Below are 17,762 nucleotides of genomic sequence, written 5' to 3'. Positions count from 1 at the left end.
TGACGAAAATCGATGTTCCTATGATTTTTCGACTCGGGTTATCTGCGAGCACCACTACAAGTTTTATAAAATTAATATTTAGTTATAAAAAACTGGGAATATTTATATTATGAATTGTTATAGGGGCATTCCAAGGTATTTTTGACATTATGTAGAGTCCGTAACGTGACCTTTTTTTGCCATAACTTTTTAATTTACCGTTTGATTTGCAAATTATTTTAATTTGAGCTGGTAGGTTGGTTGGTAAAGATCAAAATAAAATAATATGCTAATCAAACAGTAAATTAAAAAGTTATGGCAAAAAAGGTCATGTTACGGACTCTACATAAATGTCAAAAATACCTTGGAATGCCCCTATATTAACCAATGCTTGATTTTTTGACGCTGAGCTAATGAAAAAGAACTGAAAAAAATATGTATCCAAAAATGTCACACATTACGGTGGAATAGTCCTTATGATCAAACTCTTGTCTACCCCCATATCTACCCCTCCTCATTTCTTGTCTGTTTGCTTTTTTATCCCTTTCCTTTACTGTGCTACGTCCTTTTGTGTGTTTACCTGATTTGTATAAATTGATATTTTAGGATAAAAATATACCTGTATACCCATATTAGAGAAGACAAAGAGAGGTATAAACTTAATTTGGTATAACTACTTTATCTTGCTTAAGTATCCATCTATGACAAATGGGCGAATCAGGCTTAATTAGTTCCGTACAATGTCTCTAAAAATAAGAACTGAAAGGTCTTTGTATTCTGATGTTACACTTCAATACTCATTCACACAATTAAAATGTCTGGCTTGTCTTGGACAACAGAATCAACTTTAAGGACATGCAGCAATGAACCAAGTCCGAGCGGGAAAAAATAAGTGCATATTAAAACGTGAACGAAGGCTATCTGTTGGGTGGCATAGGGCCATAAAAGAAGGCCTCGATGCAAGGAATCTCGTAAGTGGTGAGATATCACTGCAATTAGAAAAATCCATCCTATTCTTTCAGCTAACACACATCTGATGTACATCATTGAAATAACGAAGAATACAGTCAGAGATACTATTAAAGTGGAGTTGTGGAGAAAGGGTCTTGATGGGAGATTAACAGCATCCTGCAAGTACAAAGAAATACTTTTAGCTGAACTAGTTACATGAATATAATCAAACTTCACTATGAAATATTGAAATACAGTCTAACTCACTTATAACGAAAAATGGGTAATAACTATAAACGCAAAAAAACGGGTTTGTAAAAAAACCATAAATATTTATACATACTTGCTTTCTCTGTACAGCCGGATCTTGATAACTCGAAACTTATAACTCGAATATTCCTTTATCTCAAAGTTTTCATTGGGTCTTAAACTCTTGAGACTGCTGTGGAAACTTTCCATAACTCAAACTACCAATAACTTGAACGTTTTAGCTGGTCCCTTGGGACTTCAAGTTATCGAGAGTTGACTTAATTTTTATTTCTGTACATTAACAAAGAGGCCAGTCAATTTGTTTTGAAATGTCTTATTGTACCTTTCTTGCATCATTATTTTTCAAGAAATACTCAAGGCCCAAAAAACATCGTAATTTTCACTCCTGGCTTCAAAAACATTTGAAGCTTTTTTTTCATTTCAAAAGCTATTGAATACATTGAGGGTAATTCACCTTCAAACTCTTCACATTTTTGCTATAGTCGTTGCTTTTATTATGTTTTTCATCTGAATTAGTTTCAATTTAAACTGCAATATTGTCAGGAAGTATCTTGGAAATGATAACATTGGTGTCAACAAATATATAACTTTCAATTGCTTCTCTACTCACAATTAAAGGAAAAAAATGCCATCACTAGTTTACAGAAAACTCATCACTATCTACTTTAGAATGTTGCAGGAATTTTTCCAAGAAAAGGTAAGGGTTTGTCTGCTAATATAGTTAAATGTTTAAAAGTATCAAATAACAGTATCCTAAAACACAATTGCATCGATAAACGTTACAACGACAGATTTTTTTTTTTTTTTTTTTTTTTTAAGTTAAAGCACATAAACGTTGAAATGGGACATACCCACTAATATTAAAAAAAAAAAAAAAAAAAAAAAAAAAAAAAAAAAAAAAAAACGAGGCCAATAATTTCTTTTTATGAAGCAGTAACTTCTTACCTCTGTGATGCAGTATGTAATTAATCAAAACTCAAAAAGGAGACGGAAACATTTCTGTCAAAGTTCTCATTCGTTCCCTTTCGAAGCAATAAGCAAACCGAAAGTTATAAGCACGTGTTTTTAGTCATCCACCGACTACTTCTCGGAACTAGAGACATAGCAACAAAAAAGGGAGGGGGACCAGACTTCGAATGCCCAACAGGGGTGACGAGGTGGGGTCAACGTCAACGACAAATCTCCTTAGGCTCAAAGCTAATCAGTCCCAAAGACCTCTGTCGCCGACAGTCTTTACAATGTACTGATATTTTTGCTGCTACTACTGGACGACGACGACAGCAAACCCTGAACAACGGGGTGTCTTAGTATATCCCTCGGGTAATTTTTCTGGAAACCTTTCTTCGGCAGGGTATAGAGACTTCAGGCTAATTCCATTCTGAAGTAGCCAAGAAGGAATTTCGAAAACTCAGATGTGATTCAAAGAGGAATTTTTTAGCAATTCAATTCTTGACATTGAAATTATTTCATTTTACGGACACAGCAAAAAACTTCTTCGCTTAAAAAAAAAGTTTAGTAGCTTAGGGGAGGAGAAACTTCTCTCAGGGCAGGCGGCGCCTCCCCTGGCCTACCCCTGGCTACGGCCCTGGTTACGTCCCTGGGGGGGGGAGTAGATTTACCAGTGAGCTAAGGGCTGATTTTGTATAATCGCCCGGGCTGTTTTAACGGTCCAGTTCAGCCCTGAGTAAGTTAAATAATTATGGCAAAAAAAAAGTGTCACATTAGGGACTCTACATTTGTCCAAAATGTTGTGAAATGGCCCTATAGTGAAAAACAATGGGGGCAATCTGTACCCAAAAATATATTTATTTATTTTTTAATTAACTCAATGTATGATGTGTAAATTATATTTAAATAATTTTTCAGCATAAGGAAAACTTATATGTTTATGAAAAATGTCAATAATGAATGTATTTGTAATTAAAATGTTAGTATTTGGCATTCTTAACAGATTTTTGAGCTTTCAATCAGTTTTTAACATGTGGCGTCAAAAATGCAACCCTGCTTTTATGCTAAGTTTTATTGTACTTTTTCTCTAAAACATATAATATTAGTATAACAGAATTCTTTTCTTTTTGGAGTTGTTTCATGTAATGCATTGAAGAAAAAAAGAGCTTTTTTCCACCTAGCAAATATTGATGTAACTTTGCATAAAAGTAACATATGACTTTTCCTTCCAAAACCAGTCCAATAAATGTACTTTTTCCAAAGCTCTGAAAGTAGCACTTTTATATTCCCAGATATCGTTTAAAACATCTTTAGTTTTCTTTAATCTGTATAAATTATCTCATGAATATTCAATAATTGATTTTTCTTTTGATTTTTCAAAAATAATTGCGTGCTAATGGTGAATACTTACTGCTGTTTTCAATTAACACTAGAAAGACTAAGTTTTCCATATACCTAGAAGTACTAGTAGCGGTCATTTTGACCGCCATAATTAAAAGACAATAAATTATTTCTTTTCAGGATTTTTCATCACAGAAAAGGATTTGCTTTGATACTTAATGAATTAATTTAACACTTTAATTATAATATAACTTATAAATAACTCTCAGGCCACTTTTTTTTTTTTTTTTTTTATGTTCCATCAAGCAAAATACAAATTTGCATTACATAACTGGCATTGAGAAAGAATAAATTGTACAAAATATGATACATTCATAAGCGGATTTAGGACTGAGTTCCTGGGGGGGGGGGGGGGGGGCAGGATTTTTTTAGCAACATTTTTATTGCACCCCCCCCCCATTCCCATGTTTTTGTCTGTTTCCTGTGATGCATAAGTTCATGCTTTACTTTTTTGTGTGTTGTTTTCATTAATGTGTGTTTTCATACTGTCCTTTTTGAATTGACTTTAAGAGAGGGAGCTGTTATCAAGAGAGTGACGCAGGGCTCCCTTTTAAGTGGGAAATAGAATATCTCCAATTTTAGAGGGCCGGGGTTTCTCCCCCGGAGAAATTTTGTAAAACAGATATAAAATTCGGCATTTTGAAGCCTTATAAAGGTTAATTGGATAGACATAGAAATTGATAACGAGATTATACAGTTGTACATAATTGTTCAGCCATTTTAAGTTTGAAAGAAAAAATAAACTATAGATTTCTCACAGGGGCGTAGCTAAGGGGGGGGTTTGGGGACAACCCCCCCCCCAAAAAAAAACGTTAGTCTCGAAAAAAAAAAGAGAAAAAGAAGAGGGAAGAAAAAGAAAAAAAGAAGAAAAATCACTACGACTTTTTTCTGTGTAACAAAGGTCAAAAATTCACTTCGCCCCCCCCCTCCCAATGCCATTGAAAATCTGCTCCATCAGTGACCCTCAAGTATAAAGACGCCTCCCTCTGCTGCGACAATTTTTTGATAATTGAGTGAAATTTGACACTTCGCTTTAGAAATGAGATTGTTTGTTAAATCCACGTATAGGCAGCCTTTCTTTGTCATAGATTCTGCAAATTGTTAAATATGTTTAATTTTATGAGCCGCGCAGTGGGAATATTGCATACAGTTAAATCTGTATATTTCGAATTTCACATTAAAAAAATCGAGATAAAGAGGTTTTGAATTACGGAGGCTTTAAGAAACTTTTTATAGAAATTTGAAATATGATGGTGAAAATTTGAAATCGATACTAAAGACAATATGGGCTCTTGATTAAAATTCCTCTTTATTAGTTTTGTTAGGCATTTATTCTATTATTACAATATTAAGTGCTTTATTGCGAGTTTAAGGAATCATTTTGACGGTAAAAGTAACTTTAAGCATATCTTTTTCAAGAAAAGTCTTTTATTGCTTTTTGATCCATGATTATTTTTTTTTCGGACTCATTACTTATCCTCTTGAGGTTAGCAATTGCAGCAAATCTAACTTGGCCAGTAGTCTACCTATTTCCTGACCTACGATTTCCCTGTTTTGTCTGAGTGTACATACCTTTTTTCATTACTTGAAAAAAAACTTATACTTTCTTTTCACTCCTATCATTTCGATTTTCTAAGGAATCACAATTTTAAGAAAGATAGCAACCAAAGAACAGTACTAATCCAGATAACAGAGCGAAATGGCTTTTAATTTCACCCTTTAACTCTTTCAAGAAAGTGTGCAAAACGACTGTCCTTTGGTTAATCTTCCTGGAAAGCCTATTCGTGGAACGCATTCACTGCCTCCTCAGCTCTTGAAGACAATTCCTCTGTTTCTGAGTTGAAGAAAATGTTTTTGTTTGCTGCTTTGAAGATCATTGGGCTTTGAATCCGAAAATGATAGCATAACCTGAATTCGAGATGATAGAGGTTTTTGTTGGTCTGATCTCGTGTGTGTCATAGGTCATAGTCAAAACTACCTTTGCTAACCAGAGTATCCATTGCAATCACATTGATTCTTCAGCCAGTATTTACTGCGTATTCTTTTGGAAACATAGTCTGTTTAAAGTAGTACATTCTAAGGGAAAGTTGTTGCATAATGAAATGAACAGGACCGATAACAAGCTTTTTTCAACTCAAAGAAAAAAATTAAAATGACGAAAAGGATTGCTCTAAAAAGAGAAAGTTAACGTCGTCTGAAGAAAACGAAGTACAGTCTGCAAAGCAGCGTCAGTCCCATCAGACCCTTTTGAAGGTAATTTCATTTTAATTCAAAAGAAACACTGCATAGCATTACATGAATAAAATGTTTAAAAATGAGATGAATCTAGATTATTTCTAATAGCTTGGTTTGGATTAAAAAGTAGAAAATAAAAAAGACTTCTGTTTATAATACCCGAAAATTGCTGTTGCTCTCTCAAATAGATATTTATGTAAATTCTAAAAAGGCTAAAAAATTAAAAATAAATATCTTTATAAATATAATATCTTTATAGTCTGACCACCGATGAGATTGAAAGTCAAACATCCAGTTTACAGGCGGAAATGGAAGTATCTATTAGCTTTCAGGGATGCCAGCTTTTGTAGATGTGTGTTAGCCTCTAAATTAAGCAGTCACACTGAATGAACGGAACACGCTCATCAGATATTTGATTTCCCCCTGATTTGGATAGACTGGTTTTGACAAGACATTGCTAGAAAATTTCACTTTAAATTAAATGAAGGGAAAAGAAAAAAAAGTTGAATTTTCCATAACATTAAACAAATAAAAAATTCTTTGCTTTTGTTTTGTTTGACACAAGTATCGGAATTGGGGCACCCCATTTCAAAGTATGTAAGATTCACCTCCCTCTTATTTTTTAATACTAAAAAAATTTACACACACACACACATATATATATATATATATATATATATAAAAGAAGACCCCCCCCCCCCGAAAGTCGGGTCTAGCTACGCCTCTGATTTCTCATTACAACAACCTTTTTTTAATTATATGTAGTGCAGAAAACGAAAAGGAATAGAAATAGTGTATTTTTTTCCTCGCTAAACAGATTAACATTATGCAGTAGAAGTAATTGGAGCCCACTTTGCTTAGGATTTTCAAAGACTTTTCTAATTATTTTCAAGGACTCTAGAACAATTAAAATTATTTAACGCACTTCATTTGTACTTTCCAGTCTTTGATATTTTAGTACTTGATTGTAAATTTTTAGTCCTGTTCTAACTTTGGGAGAAATAGCTATTTTAAATTTAAAAGAAAAAATAAACCATAGATTTCTCACGACCACAACTTTTCTTCAGTTGCAAGTGGGGCAGAAAACGAAAATAAATAGAAGTAGTGTATTTTTTTCCGTGCTAAACAAATAGATAATATGCAGAAGAAGTAAGATAAAAGCAATCAACACAAAAGAATTTCCAAAATACTGCATTCGGGATTGAATAAATAGCAAGATATGAAACATGTGAGTCAAAAAAAGTTATTTCAAATAATATGTTACAAACGTGAGAACCATGATTTTTACATTTTTAATACAGGATGTGGCAAGGAGCTGAATTAGACATATTTTGGCATTCCTCCCCCTCTACCATTTGTTAGAAAATTTAAAATTTAAGGTTTGTAGCCACTCGTTTCCAAATATTCAAGGTTTTCAAGCACTTAAATATGAAATTAGTTTTTTCAAGCCATTTCCATTTTTTAAGGAACGAATCGTGAATTTTTTTTTAGGAGTTAGGGACCCACTTCAAAGCAGGCGTCCTAAGCAATAGCTTGTTTACCTTAAAGGCAAATTCAGTCCCATTTGTAATTCACTTACCTGCAAATTTTTGCTTGATTTTTTTGTAATTTTTACGAAAATTCGTCAGTTTTTACGGTTAAAGGATTTTTACAATTTTCCAATCTTTGTTAGGCTTTTATAGACTTTTATAAAATTTCAGCAAATTTTTTCAAAACTTTTGATGACTCAATTATTTAGATTTCCATAATGACAAGGACTGATTCACTTAGACTTAGATGATTATGACTTACCTTACTTTTTAAACAGTATTTATAAAGTAAGTAAAATTGTACTCTCCCTCTAAGTAAAAAGATTCATTTAATCAGAGCACTCAGATAACTGAAATTTATTCAGTTTGCGATAGTATTTCTCTCTCTCTATCTCTCTCTTAGAAAAAAGAGAGAGAGAGAAGGGAAAAAAACTATGTTTTTTTTATTTTTTTTTTAGAATTCCTCAAATGGTCAATTAATCTACTCCAGTGACAGCTGTACTATATGTATTTAATGATCGTTTTTTTTCCTTTTCTTTTCTCCCATCAGAAAAGGACATTCGCTTTTCTCTTCATTTTCATTGAACTATTCAAAAAAGAAAAAGTCATGATTTTTTTGTTTTAAGATTCCGGAAGATGTGTTGTTACTATATAAAGTTCTCCCAAAACTGGGGGCATTGCCCCCTATGCCACCCCTCCATTAAATCCACCCATGCCCTTCTGAACTATTCAAAAAAGAAAAAATCATATAAAAATATATATTCTTTTAATTTTCAGAAGATGTGTTGTTACTACATAAAGTCCTTCATAAATCCACCCATGGATACATTTTTAAGCATAAAATAACTAACAAATATTTGCAACCATGCATGTAATTATATTCATAAATGAATAACTATTGTAATACATATTTACATTATTTACAAATACTCATCTTTACCATTTCACTTATACATGAGCCAAAATTGTCTTTTTGCAATCAGAAAAAATTTTCGTAATTTTATTTCCAGATTGTTTCATTTGACATTGCTTTCATTATTTCCATTCTTTATCGTTTGTAGCAAAATTGATCAGTGCAGGTGACTTGGAGGAAGTCTACTTGTGCTCATCTGCTAAATTTAAGACATTCTCGACACTCAATCTATGTACAAGTAATTTCTTTGTAAATGTATCAAAGCATTTCTAGCTGCTTGGTCAAGAATATCAAAAAAATCTTGCATTGGTCAACTCTACTCCAAACTGCTTCATAAGTGGCTAATTTTTTCCCCCCTCTTGCACTTTGAGAGAAAATGTTCTGTTTTTGAATTTTTCACTTTTTTTTTTTTGCTTTCTGGCACCCCTTTTCCTTTTTTATATTGATTTCTATAGCATTAGTGTTTATTAGCGAAGTTTTGTCTGTTTCTGACTTTGATGAAGAATCTTTTTGTACAAATCTAGGTTTCAAAAAATATTCCCAATCATCTGATGAAAGTAAATTATCTTTCACGTCATATTGCTCTTCAGGTAAGTCAGACTGATCATACAAATCAGAATAAGTTTTCGACAAATTCTGTAAAAGTTGTAGGAAATCATATTGTGATAAGTTTTGTCCTTCGGGACATCATGAAGAGAATTATGTGACTGGGCACTTCAAAAGCATTGTAGGAAAGAAACACCTATGTTGCAAGCAAAACACATGTTCTGCTGCACAAAATAGTTCCAGCTAAATTTTTAGAATACACCTGTTTTAAATCTACCTCTTTACAGAACCAAAGGAATTTCACTTGCCCAATAACATGCTTTTCAAATCGACATCTTTCAATTGTGCCCTCTGTACTGATAACAAAAAGAAAGATGAATATGAACAACAAGTGTTTCCCATTTTCCTAACTATTCAAAGAACTGCACCTAATTAGCAGGTGCTACTCAAACCCACCAATTACAAAATAATGTTACTCATCCTGAAAACTATCAAAAACCTATCATGTACATTTCTGATAACAAAAAAGAACAAAACTGGATGCATATAAATAAACGTTCGTTGAGCAGTCAACATGACCGCAGTCAGTCTTTCTAGGTATAAACATTTATAGTGACTATAATAATAAGCCTAAAGAAATAAAATAAACTTCTGTAAGATCTTAATAAATAGATAGGAAAAGTAAATGAAGGAAGAAGAGTTTGAAAATTAAATGCGGTAAATATGAGCATTTGAAAACCGTTTGTGATCAAAATGACCACTTCCATCTTTCTAGTGTTGAAGATGATTTATCAATTAAAATCAATTTAATATGTAATATTGATATTCAAACTTATATTTTTCACTCTACACACAAAAGAGAATAAAGTAGTTGCAACGTTCTTATTAATCATTAAAATTATAACAAATGTCGATTGAGTTATGCAGTCCAACGTACCCCACCCATGGCCCCGTGGGGCACGTTGGTCCACTTAACAAGGTTCCGTTAAAAATTAATATAAAAAGAGTTTATCAATTCAATATTTCCAAAAAAAATCGGTGGTGTTGAGAAGTGTTTAGTGAAACTTATTGTAGGAAATGGAACTGCTCATTAAATTTTTTGATGAGATAAAAAACGCTGAGTAAAAAAATTGACCAACATGCTCCACCTCCCCTTTTACTTACATTTTTTTGAACCTATCAAGGGTGATAGTGAACTCAAGTAAAATTTTCTGAAGACAGTAAAATTTTCCGAAACTATGAAGCTTGTCCCCACCCTCGTAAAAACTCTTCAAATATACATACAAAAATCCTTGATAAAAGTCGTTTTGAAAGTATTTTAAAATAATTTTTCAGTTTTAGAATGTGTTGTCAATCCAAAAGTTTTGGATACTATGGTAACCCAAAATTAGTGGAATTGCCAGTTCTCAAATACCCCTGGCTTTAATATTCATTTTAAATCTTCCGATCAATAAATTTTAGTTGTCTTCTGATATGTTTCTAATTTTCACCATTATATTTTTAAATATTAATAACTTCAACCAATAATCTTCATCATGATGAATCAACAAATCTTTTGAGGGTGGAAAATTCATGAAAGGAAGTATCAAACATCATTAAGTATACTTTAAATATATTTATGATAAAACATTCAACATATTTAAAAGTCTTAATATAATAAGTTTAATTATGAACTGGATGTGGAAAGAGATGAATTAAAACTAGAGCAAAAGAAAAAAAAAATTAAATAAGAATTTTTAGCCTGAAAGTTAATAAAACACACCAATAAACTTACTCGTAATTGGAGTGATTTTGCTGTCACAAAATGATCTGAATCAATCAAACTGGCCAGAATACCACAAAGCAATGTTTCCCACACTGAAGTGAATGTTAGCTTTTCCCAGCTAATAAAAATTAGCCAGCTGATATTTGCAATTAACATATGACAGCTGCTATCGACTATTGCTTTGCGCAGAAGAGATTTCTGAACACTTTTCTTGTGAAAGATAAAATGTCCTGCATAATAAACAAACCACAATGTCAAAATCAACAAGAATTGTTTTTTCAGAAAGGAAAGATCGTAAAAAAGTTTCAAAATCATAGAGGCTTCTTTGTTTTTCCTAATGCTACATTTATGTTCACACTCTGCACAAACGACAGAAACCGTCACATACCCATCTGCACATACCCTGACTTTGTTGTACTACATTTGGCCCAATCGCGCATTTGAGCTGAAAGGTAAGAGATACGCACACTAAGTTTCTCCTCTTCGACACATAGGATAGCAAAACATAGGCTGCGTTCGGAAATAATCCTCAGATTACACCGCGTGGTAAGGCCCACAAAATTAAAGAAAAGGGTAAAAACATTACGTTCCGCGTGTGTCTGTTGGTAAAACAGGCAGTTTCTTAGGACAGGAGTATTTATTAACGCATTCGATGTGTCTTAGATTGCTTTTAGCAAACAGAAATTGTTAGCGTAAACACAAGAAAAACTTCGCATTTGCTCCTTACTTAAGGCGACCTAAGGCCCCTACACATACGAGCCGGTGGATCAGCTTAAGATCAGCCATTTTGGATCGGAGCGCGTGTTTGAGTAGTTGTCTTTTTCTCACTGCGAGCAATTATTAGCGGCACACACACGTGAATTGTTTATTAAATAAAATATTATTTTCGGCAAGTTTGGTGAAATCCGAAACTTTGCTGTGGTTACCCTAGCAGTGCAACAATGAAAAATCCGATCCAAAATGGCTAAACTTAAGCTGATGATCGACCTATCTATATAGCGGCTCTGAGGCGACCTAGACAATACATAGTTTTAAAAGAAAAAGTCCTGGGTTCGATACCAGACAGTCAAAGATCTTCTGTGTTCGTTAATGGTTACTGGGGCACTTTATATATATCCTAGCCACCAAGTCATCCAAGTGAATCAATACCTCTAGGGATGCCGGACCAGAGATTGCTCGGTTTCTGGCCTAGATCTAAAAATCAAGAGCTGTTTTCAGGGCCCCATCCAAACTGTTAAACCACGAAGAGTGGTAGGTGCGGGGGACTGGAGTGTGGAGTGAGACACGGTAGAGTATTAAGAGTAGCACACGAAGAAAGATTGAAAATTTTTTGAAAATGAGAAAATAATGCTGTTTCCAGCAACTTTGTCATACTCAAAACCCTCTTCTCATATTCGAAGAAAAACTTAAAAACTTTACGTGTAATCAATTTATATTTAATTAAAAATATAATACGTCAAATGTAGTCGTGCGTCCAGTAGATGAATTGGCGAAGGAGGTTAGTGCTTGAATTACAATATTGCAAGTACAGGGGTAGAAGTGATCGACTTGTCACATATAGGACATTTTCCACAAAAAATATAGGACAAATATAGGACACATTATATGAATAGTTTCACTGTGAAAAAAGAAATAATACATGCATATCATATATTTATTCTTATCAATGATTTTGTTTAAAAAAAAACCTTCAAATAAAATTATAACTTACACCTGAAATGACTTTCCTGTAGTTGAAAGAATAATTTTTGAAAAAAGTGTACTTTGTAGACAAAAAAAAAAGAACAAAGTGAAATTTATTGATAATTAACACAGCAACTCACAATTTTTGCGGGGATAGAAGTGTCACAAACATAGCTTATATAAATAAATAAAAACCGTCTTTGTGTTGAGAACTAACAGGAAATAACCAATGCTTTGTAGCACAAACATACAGATATTTTGTTCTATAAAATTCCACAAAAAGAAAAGTTACAAAAAGAATATTATAACATTCCGATCAGAAAATGCAATGAACACAAAAATATACCCGAGAAAACAAAAACCAAAAAAAAAACCACGAAAACAAAACCAAAAAAAACCACGCTGAAAAACAAAACAAACTGCTGTTGCCAAACGCAAAATTCTAAAACCAACTTCAGAATTCGTTCTCGAAACTCCACCCACTACAGTGACGTCATATTGCTGTGGCCAATGAGAGTAGATGCCTGTTGCAGGATTTAGTGAGTTGTGTTTTTTAATTTGCAAATTCGTTTGCACACGTACTTTCCACGAAAAATCCGAAGTCAGATAGTTTGTTTACTGTTGTTTTAAAGAAATAAATTGGATAAAAAACAGGAATATAGGAAATATAGGACATTTTCCAAAAATATAGGAAATATAGGACGATTTTCATACTTTTTTTGAAAATATAGGATATATAGGACCACTTCGACCCCTGCAAGTACTTATCAGCTTTGAACGAGAACTGGGACTTTACAGAAAATAATTTAAGCATAATTTGTTCATTGCAGTAATTATAATTTCCATATTGCAGAAAAAAACTAAGATTTGCACCAACTATTTTCTTTAAGAAGTTCTTTGTGCCAAGGATTTATTTAAATTTGTATTCTTTCGCTGATAACAGTAACTGTGGATCTTAGCAAAATGTGAGTCCTAGCTGGTATTTTGTTACAGCTCTAAATTAACAAGCTTCTTTACTACCAAGACTTACATAGAAAAAACACGATATTTGAGTAAAAATCAATCAGTCCATAAATAGCATTTTTCACTTTTTTTTTTTTTTTTTTTTTGTATTTTTCACAATCTGAAAGAAATTGAAAGTGGCACACAAAACTTTTTCTCCAGAAAGTGCCCCTTTCCCCAAAAAGTTTGGATATTCTAGCTCTAATAATCATGATAGTACTATATTATTTGCAGCAGAAAGAAAAACTTGCAACAAAAGTTGTTTAAGAAAGAACAAAGAATCTGGCTCAGGCATATTTTAAAGCAAGTTAGTTTCTAAATGGAAAATTAATGTGAGGGGGGCATGGAGAGAAATGACATATTGCAATTTTTTTTTTTTTTTTTTTGATTTTAAATTTGGGTTTTAACCCTTTTTGATGTACAACTACTTCTTTATGTATTTGGAAATGGTTCTCCTTAAAACTCAGAGAGGTTAATGCAATTTTATTGCATTAAGGCTTTACAAGGCAAGGTTGTATTTCTCACATAAAACACTTCCAATTATATTTTAAATTATCCAATTTTTACAGTATTTTCATCTACCATAAGAGTTCCAGGTAGCAGAACAGCCTGATTAACCTCATGGAGAACCTCCTTTAGCAAACTCACTTCTCTCCAAACAATTAAAACAGACAAACTACTTATTCACAAAAAGTGAGTGAAAATTTATTCTTATTTAAAATACAAAGATGCGTAACAGAGTAATCTTTGGTACACATGGAACATTGACTAGACAAGCACAAAGAAAAAATGGCACCAACATAAAAAGTTCTGTATACAAAAAATAATAGTTTAAAATTTCTTTGGAATATCGGATAAATTGTCCATGTGAAAATTTGAATGCTTGAGTTTTGAAGTGAGCATGGAAACCTAATTGTCAATACATAAAATTTAAGACAAACATTTTGTTCTTGGGGGAGGGGGGGATTTTTACCAGCAAATGCATAAAAATGGTGTGTATATATATATATATATATATATATATAATATATATAATATATATATATATATATATATATATATATATATATATATAATATATATAATATATATATATATATATATAATATATATAATATATATATATATATATATATATATATACACACACACACACACATATATGCAGTTGAACCTCTTGTTATCTTGAAACCTGGATGACACCTCACTCCAGATGTTTGTCACCTGCCTCCGTGTTCAAGACTGGAACTAACGACATAGTTTTAATGTTAAATGACATCAGAGTTCATTGTTTTTTTATGTCAAATTTCAGTTACCGCAAATGCTTCTAACTGTGCAGACAGGAAAAAGTTTTTGTTTTCAAACAAAAATCCATGAAGTAATGAAAATTTCGGGAAAATATTGGATGAATTTGTCAATAGATTGGCGAGTTGTCCTTTTCAATTTCAGGAAGAGCAACAACAATAAGATTGCCATAGGCAATTAAAGAACAGTAACTGAAATTTTTCAATTTTTTTTTTTGTCATTTGTTGTACATTAGCTTTACTGCACAATCTTGATTGTTTGGTTGGCAGTGAAAAAATAGCTCAAAAAACCCGTTGAATTGCAATATTTCCCTACTGTTAGTATTGAATCCAAAACGCGTTTCTTCAAAAATCTTGAAAATTCAATTTTGCAAATACTGCCGTTTAAAATAGCCCTTCTTCAGAAAAAATTCTATGGCTATTAAATCATCACAAGTTGAAAAGTTCACAGGCAAAGTGATAAACGCTCCTAAACCACCGATTAGACTGGTCATTTGACAGATGCAGAGTCTTCAGTTTTACAGCCATTGGATTGAGGTCTGAATTTGAATTTTAAAATGAATTATGAAAGATGCTGTGCTCAAAATTGGGCAAGTGTGATTACAAACCAAGATTCATTGAATATTGATCCTATTGGATGCACATATAAAAGCATAAACAGTATTACTAAAACACAATTATATTCTTCAAAAAGGAAGTAGGGTTTTTTAGTATTGTGGCTGAGTGTTTTTGTGATTCATTAGATAAATCAAAACATTTCATTTTGTTCTTTGTACCACAAAAATGAATCCTAAAATATTTTTATGCTTATTTTGATAAGGAACTTTTACCCTCCTTCTGATGAAACAATGATTTCAAATATTGTTTTACAGAACCTTTCAACTAAATGGAATATTTTTCTACAAAATTGCATCAGTGCTGCAGAAAACTATCTGTTTTGATTAGAGAATTTAGACAAGATAATTTTGTCTTACTAAAATTGCATCAGTGCTGCAGAAAACTATTTGTTTTGATTAGAGAAATTAGACAAGATAATTTTATCTTACTATACAAAATAAGGAAAGATTTTTTTTCAATGGCACTTGAAAAGTAAATAAACCTTTTTTGGAAATTTATATGTGAAATAGTAGATGTGATGCAGTTTTTATTACAATGAGTTCTATTAAAATGCTAACTTGTTAATTTATTTGCTAAATCTGTTAGTTACATGACATTATTGTGTAATTTTGTAAATTGAAGTAATTCTGGGTAAGACATCGCTCTTTCTATGACCACACTTCTACATTTCGTAAAAAGACAGGAGGGTGACAAGATAATGAGGTTGCACTGTATATATGTAATATATAAGAAAATTGAAACGTCAGTAATTTTAGAGCATTTGATAAATTTATAATTGCAGCAATTAAAAACTTGAAAATATTTAAATACTTTAAAAAGTCTGGAAAATGTACACAAGCAAAAATTTCATTGACCACAACAAAATGCATCAACACAAATTTAAAGTTATCACTGACAAGCAAAGGGGGATAGAAACATTACAAAAGCAAATTTGCTACAAAATTACTTAATTAAAACACAAAATTTATACACTTAATGGCATACTTGTGCTTGAAGAGCATCTTTATTTTTGTAAATAATAAGCAGTTCATAAGAAAAAAAAAACAGAAACAAAAATGAATTTCTCATAAAGTATAATTGAGGCAGTGAGAAGCAAAGGGATGCAAGTGGACATTTTGAAGTTTTGAATAAAACGCGTTTAACAGATCCTAGGCTTACGTTGAATTTTTTTTCTAAATCAAGCTGTATATTGGAACTATACATACTAGTACTATATCTTGCTCCAAGAAAGAGGAGGGGTTAACCTATGATTTGTGTACTGGTTATCTCCAAATTTTTAATTTTGCCACTTGCATCCCTTTGCTTATCACTGCCCAAATTAAAAATTATCACTGCCAAATCTTAAAAAAAAGCTGCCCGATTTTACAATACAAAAAACATATAAAGCATATGTATTATAAAAATATGAAATACAAAATGGCACCAAAACATGATATGCAAAAATAAAATTATCAAATAAAGAGTCACTGTTTCCATACAATGTCAGTAGAATAGAGCATAACTCTCATTTTGGACACAATAAGGAACTTGAGCAGAAAATAATTTTAAAACTATCATTAGTTGCAATCATGGGCATAGCCAGAGGGGGGGGGGCAGGGAACTGCAACTGACCCTCCCAAGAAGAGAACCTATAACTTCTATGCTCTTTCGAAATGTTACAAAAGATAGTTCAAAATTGCAAATTTGACTTTAATTTCCAAAACTTTCCAGGGTAGAGCCGCATAACCCCTTTTTCTGCAATTATATTACCAAAAATAGCATAAAATCTTTTTTTAGGGGGCGGGGTAACTAAAAACCACTATCTTGTTACTCCTATGCTTTCCCTCCCTAACTGGAATTTTATGCCCACGGCTGCAATTATTTTTAAATCTCACAAAAAATTAAACTGTGCAATTAAAAAACTTACCTTTACATTTAAAATGCGTTGAAGTTAAGTACTTTTGCAGTTAACTGCATTTAATTTGCATGAACTAGTATGCTTTTCAATCATTATTGTTAAAAGGAATTTAAAAAAATATACTTAAAAAATTAATTTCATAAAATACGTAACTAAACAAAATTGCAGTTACCAACACAATCGGCAAACTAATTTATAATTTTCAATTTTTAATTCATACTTAAGTTTTTAAAAACTTCATATGTTAAGTAAAATAACTAGTTATGAAAAACATGGTTTCGAAGTTTTACCATAAAAAGCAGTGTCAGTACAAAGTAAATCTTTAAAATTACTATGCACTTCAAAAAATATCACAAAAACAGCAAATTAAAACAAGAAAGTAGTGTCTGATAATTAACCTTTCTTGATATCATTTGCAGTAAATCTTTGGAAATAATTTCAAATAAACAGACTAATAAGTTCAGTCACTTTGTCATGTGACATGAAAATGAAATGGAATATGAGATAAATTAGGTTTCAAGTGATTAATTTTGGTTATTATTTGTCAAAATTATTATTTATGAGCAGTTGAATTATTAATTAAAGGAATATATCAGTCGAGGGCATTTCTGATTTAAATTGTATCCTTTATAACTTCTTAGACAACCAACAGGGATAACTCCATATAAATCAAAGTTGTAATAGTCATTCCAAAATAAGTAAAACATTTTTAAACAATCAA

At 31.9% G+C, this 17,762-nt stretch overlaps 1 protein-coding gene across 1 annotated transcript; it reads right to left on the bottom strand.

The window, feature by feature from the left end:
* Nucleotides 1-373: 373 nt before the first annotated feature.
* On the bottom strand, nt 374-10,929 carry LOC129224560 (transmembrane protein 267-like). The gene is made up of 2 exons (XM_054859037.1): nt 10,547-10,929; nt 374-1,107 (listed from the first exon to the last, which is right to left on the bottom strand). The coding sequence occupies exons 1-2, from the start codon at nt 10,850-10,852 to the stop codon at nt 781-783; spliced, it is 633 nt and encodes a 210-aa protein (XP_054715012.1). The 5' UTR covers nt 10,853-10,929; the 3' UTR covers nt 374-780.
* Nucleotides 10,930-17,762: the final 6,833 nt, after the last annotated feature.

This window comes from Uloborus diversus, chromosome 6 (genome assembly GCF_026930045.1).
Source record: "Uloborus diversus isolate 005 chromosome 6, Udiv.v.3.1, whole genome shotgun sequence".
In the NCBI taxonomy this organism is placed as follows: Eukaryota; Metazoa; Arthropoda; class Arachnida; order Araneae; family Uloboridae; genus Uloborus; species Uloborus diversus.
Note: the sequence above shows the minus strand (reverse complement) of the source record. Positions and strands in the feature narration are given on the sequence as shown.

Excerpts from the sequence above, each read along its gene's own strand:
- LOC129224560 (XM_054859037.1), bottom strand. The coding sequence starts at position 10,852 with ATGATTTTGAAACTTTTTTACGATCTTTCCTTTCTGAAAAAACAATTC. Across the intron at positions 1,108-10,546 it reads CAAAATCACTCCAATTACGA|GATGCTGTTAATCTCCCATC; the intron begins GTAAGTTTATTG and ends TTGTACTTGCAG.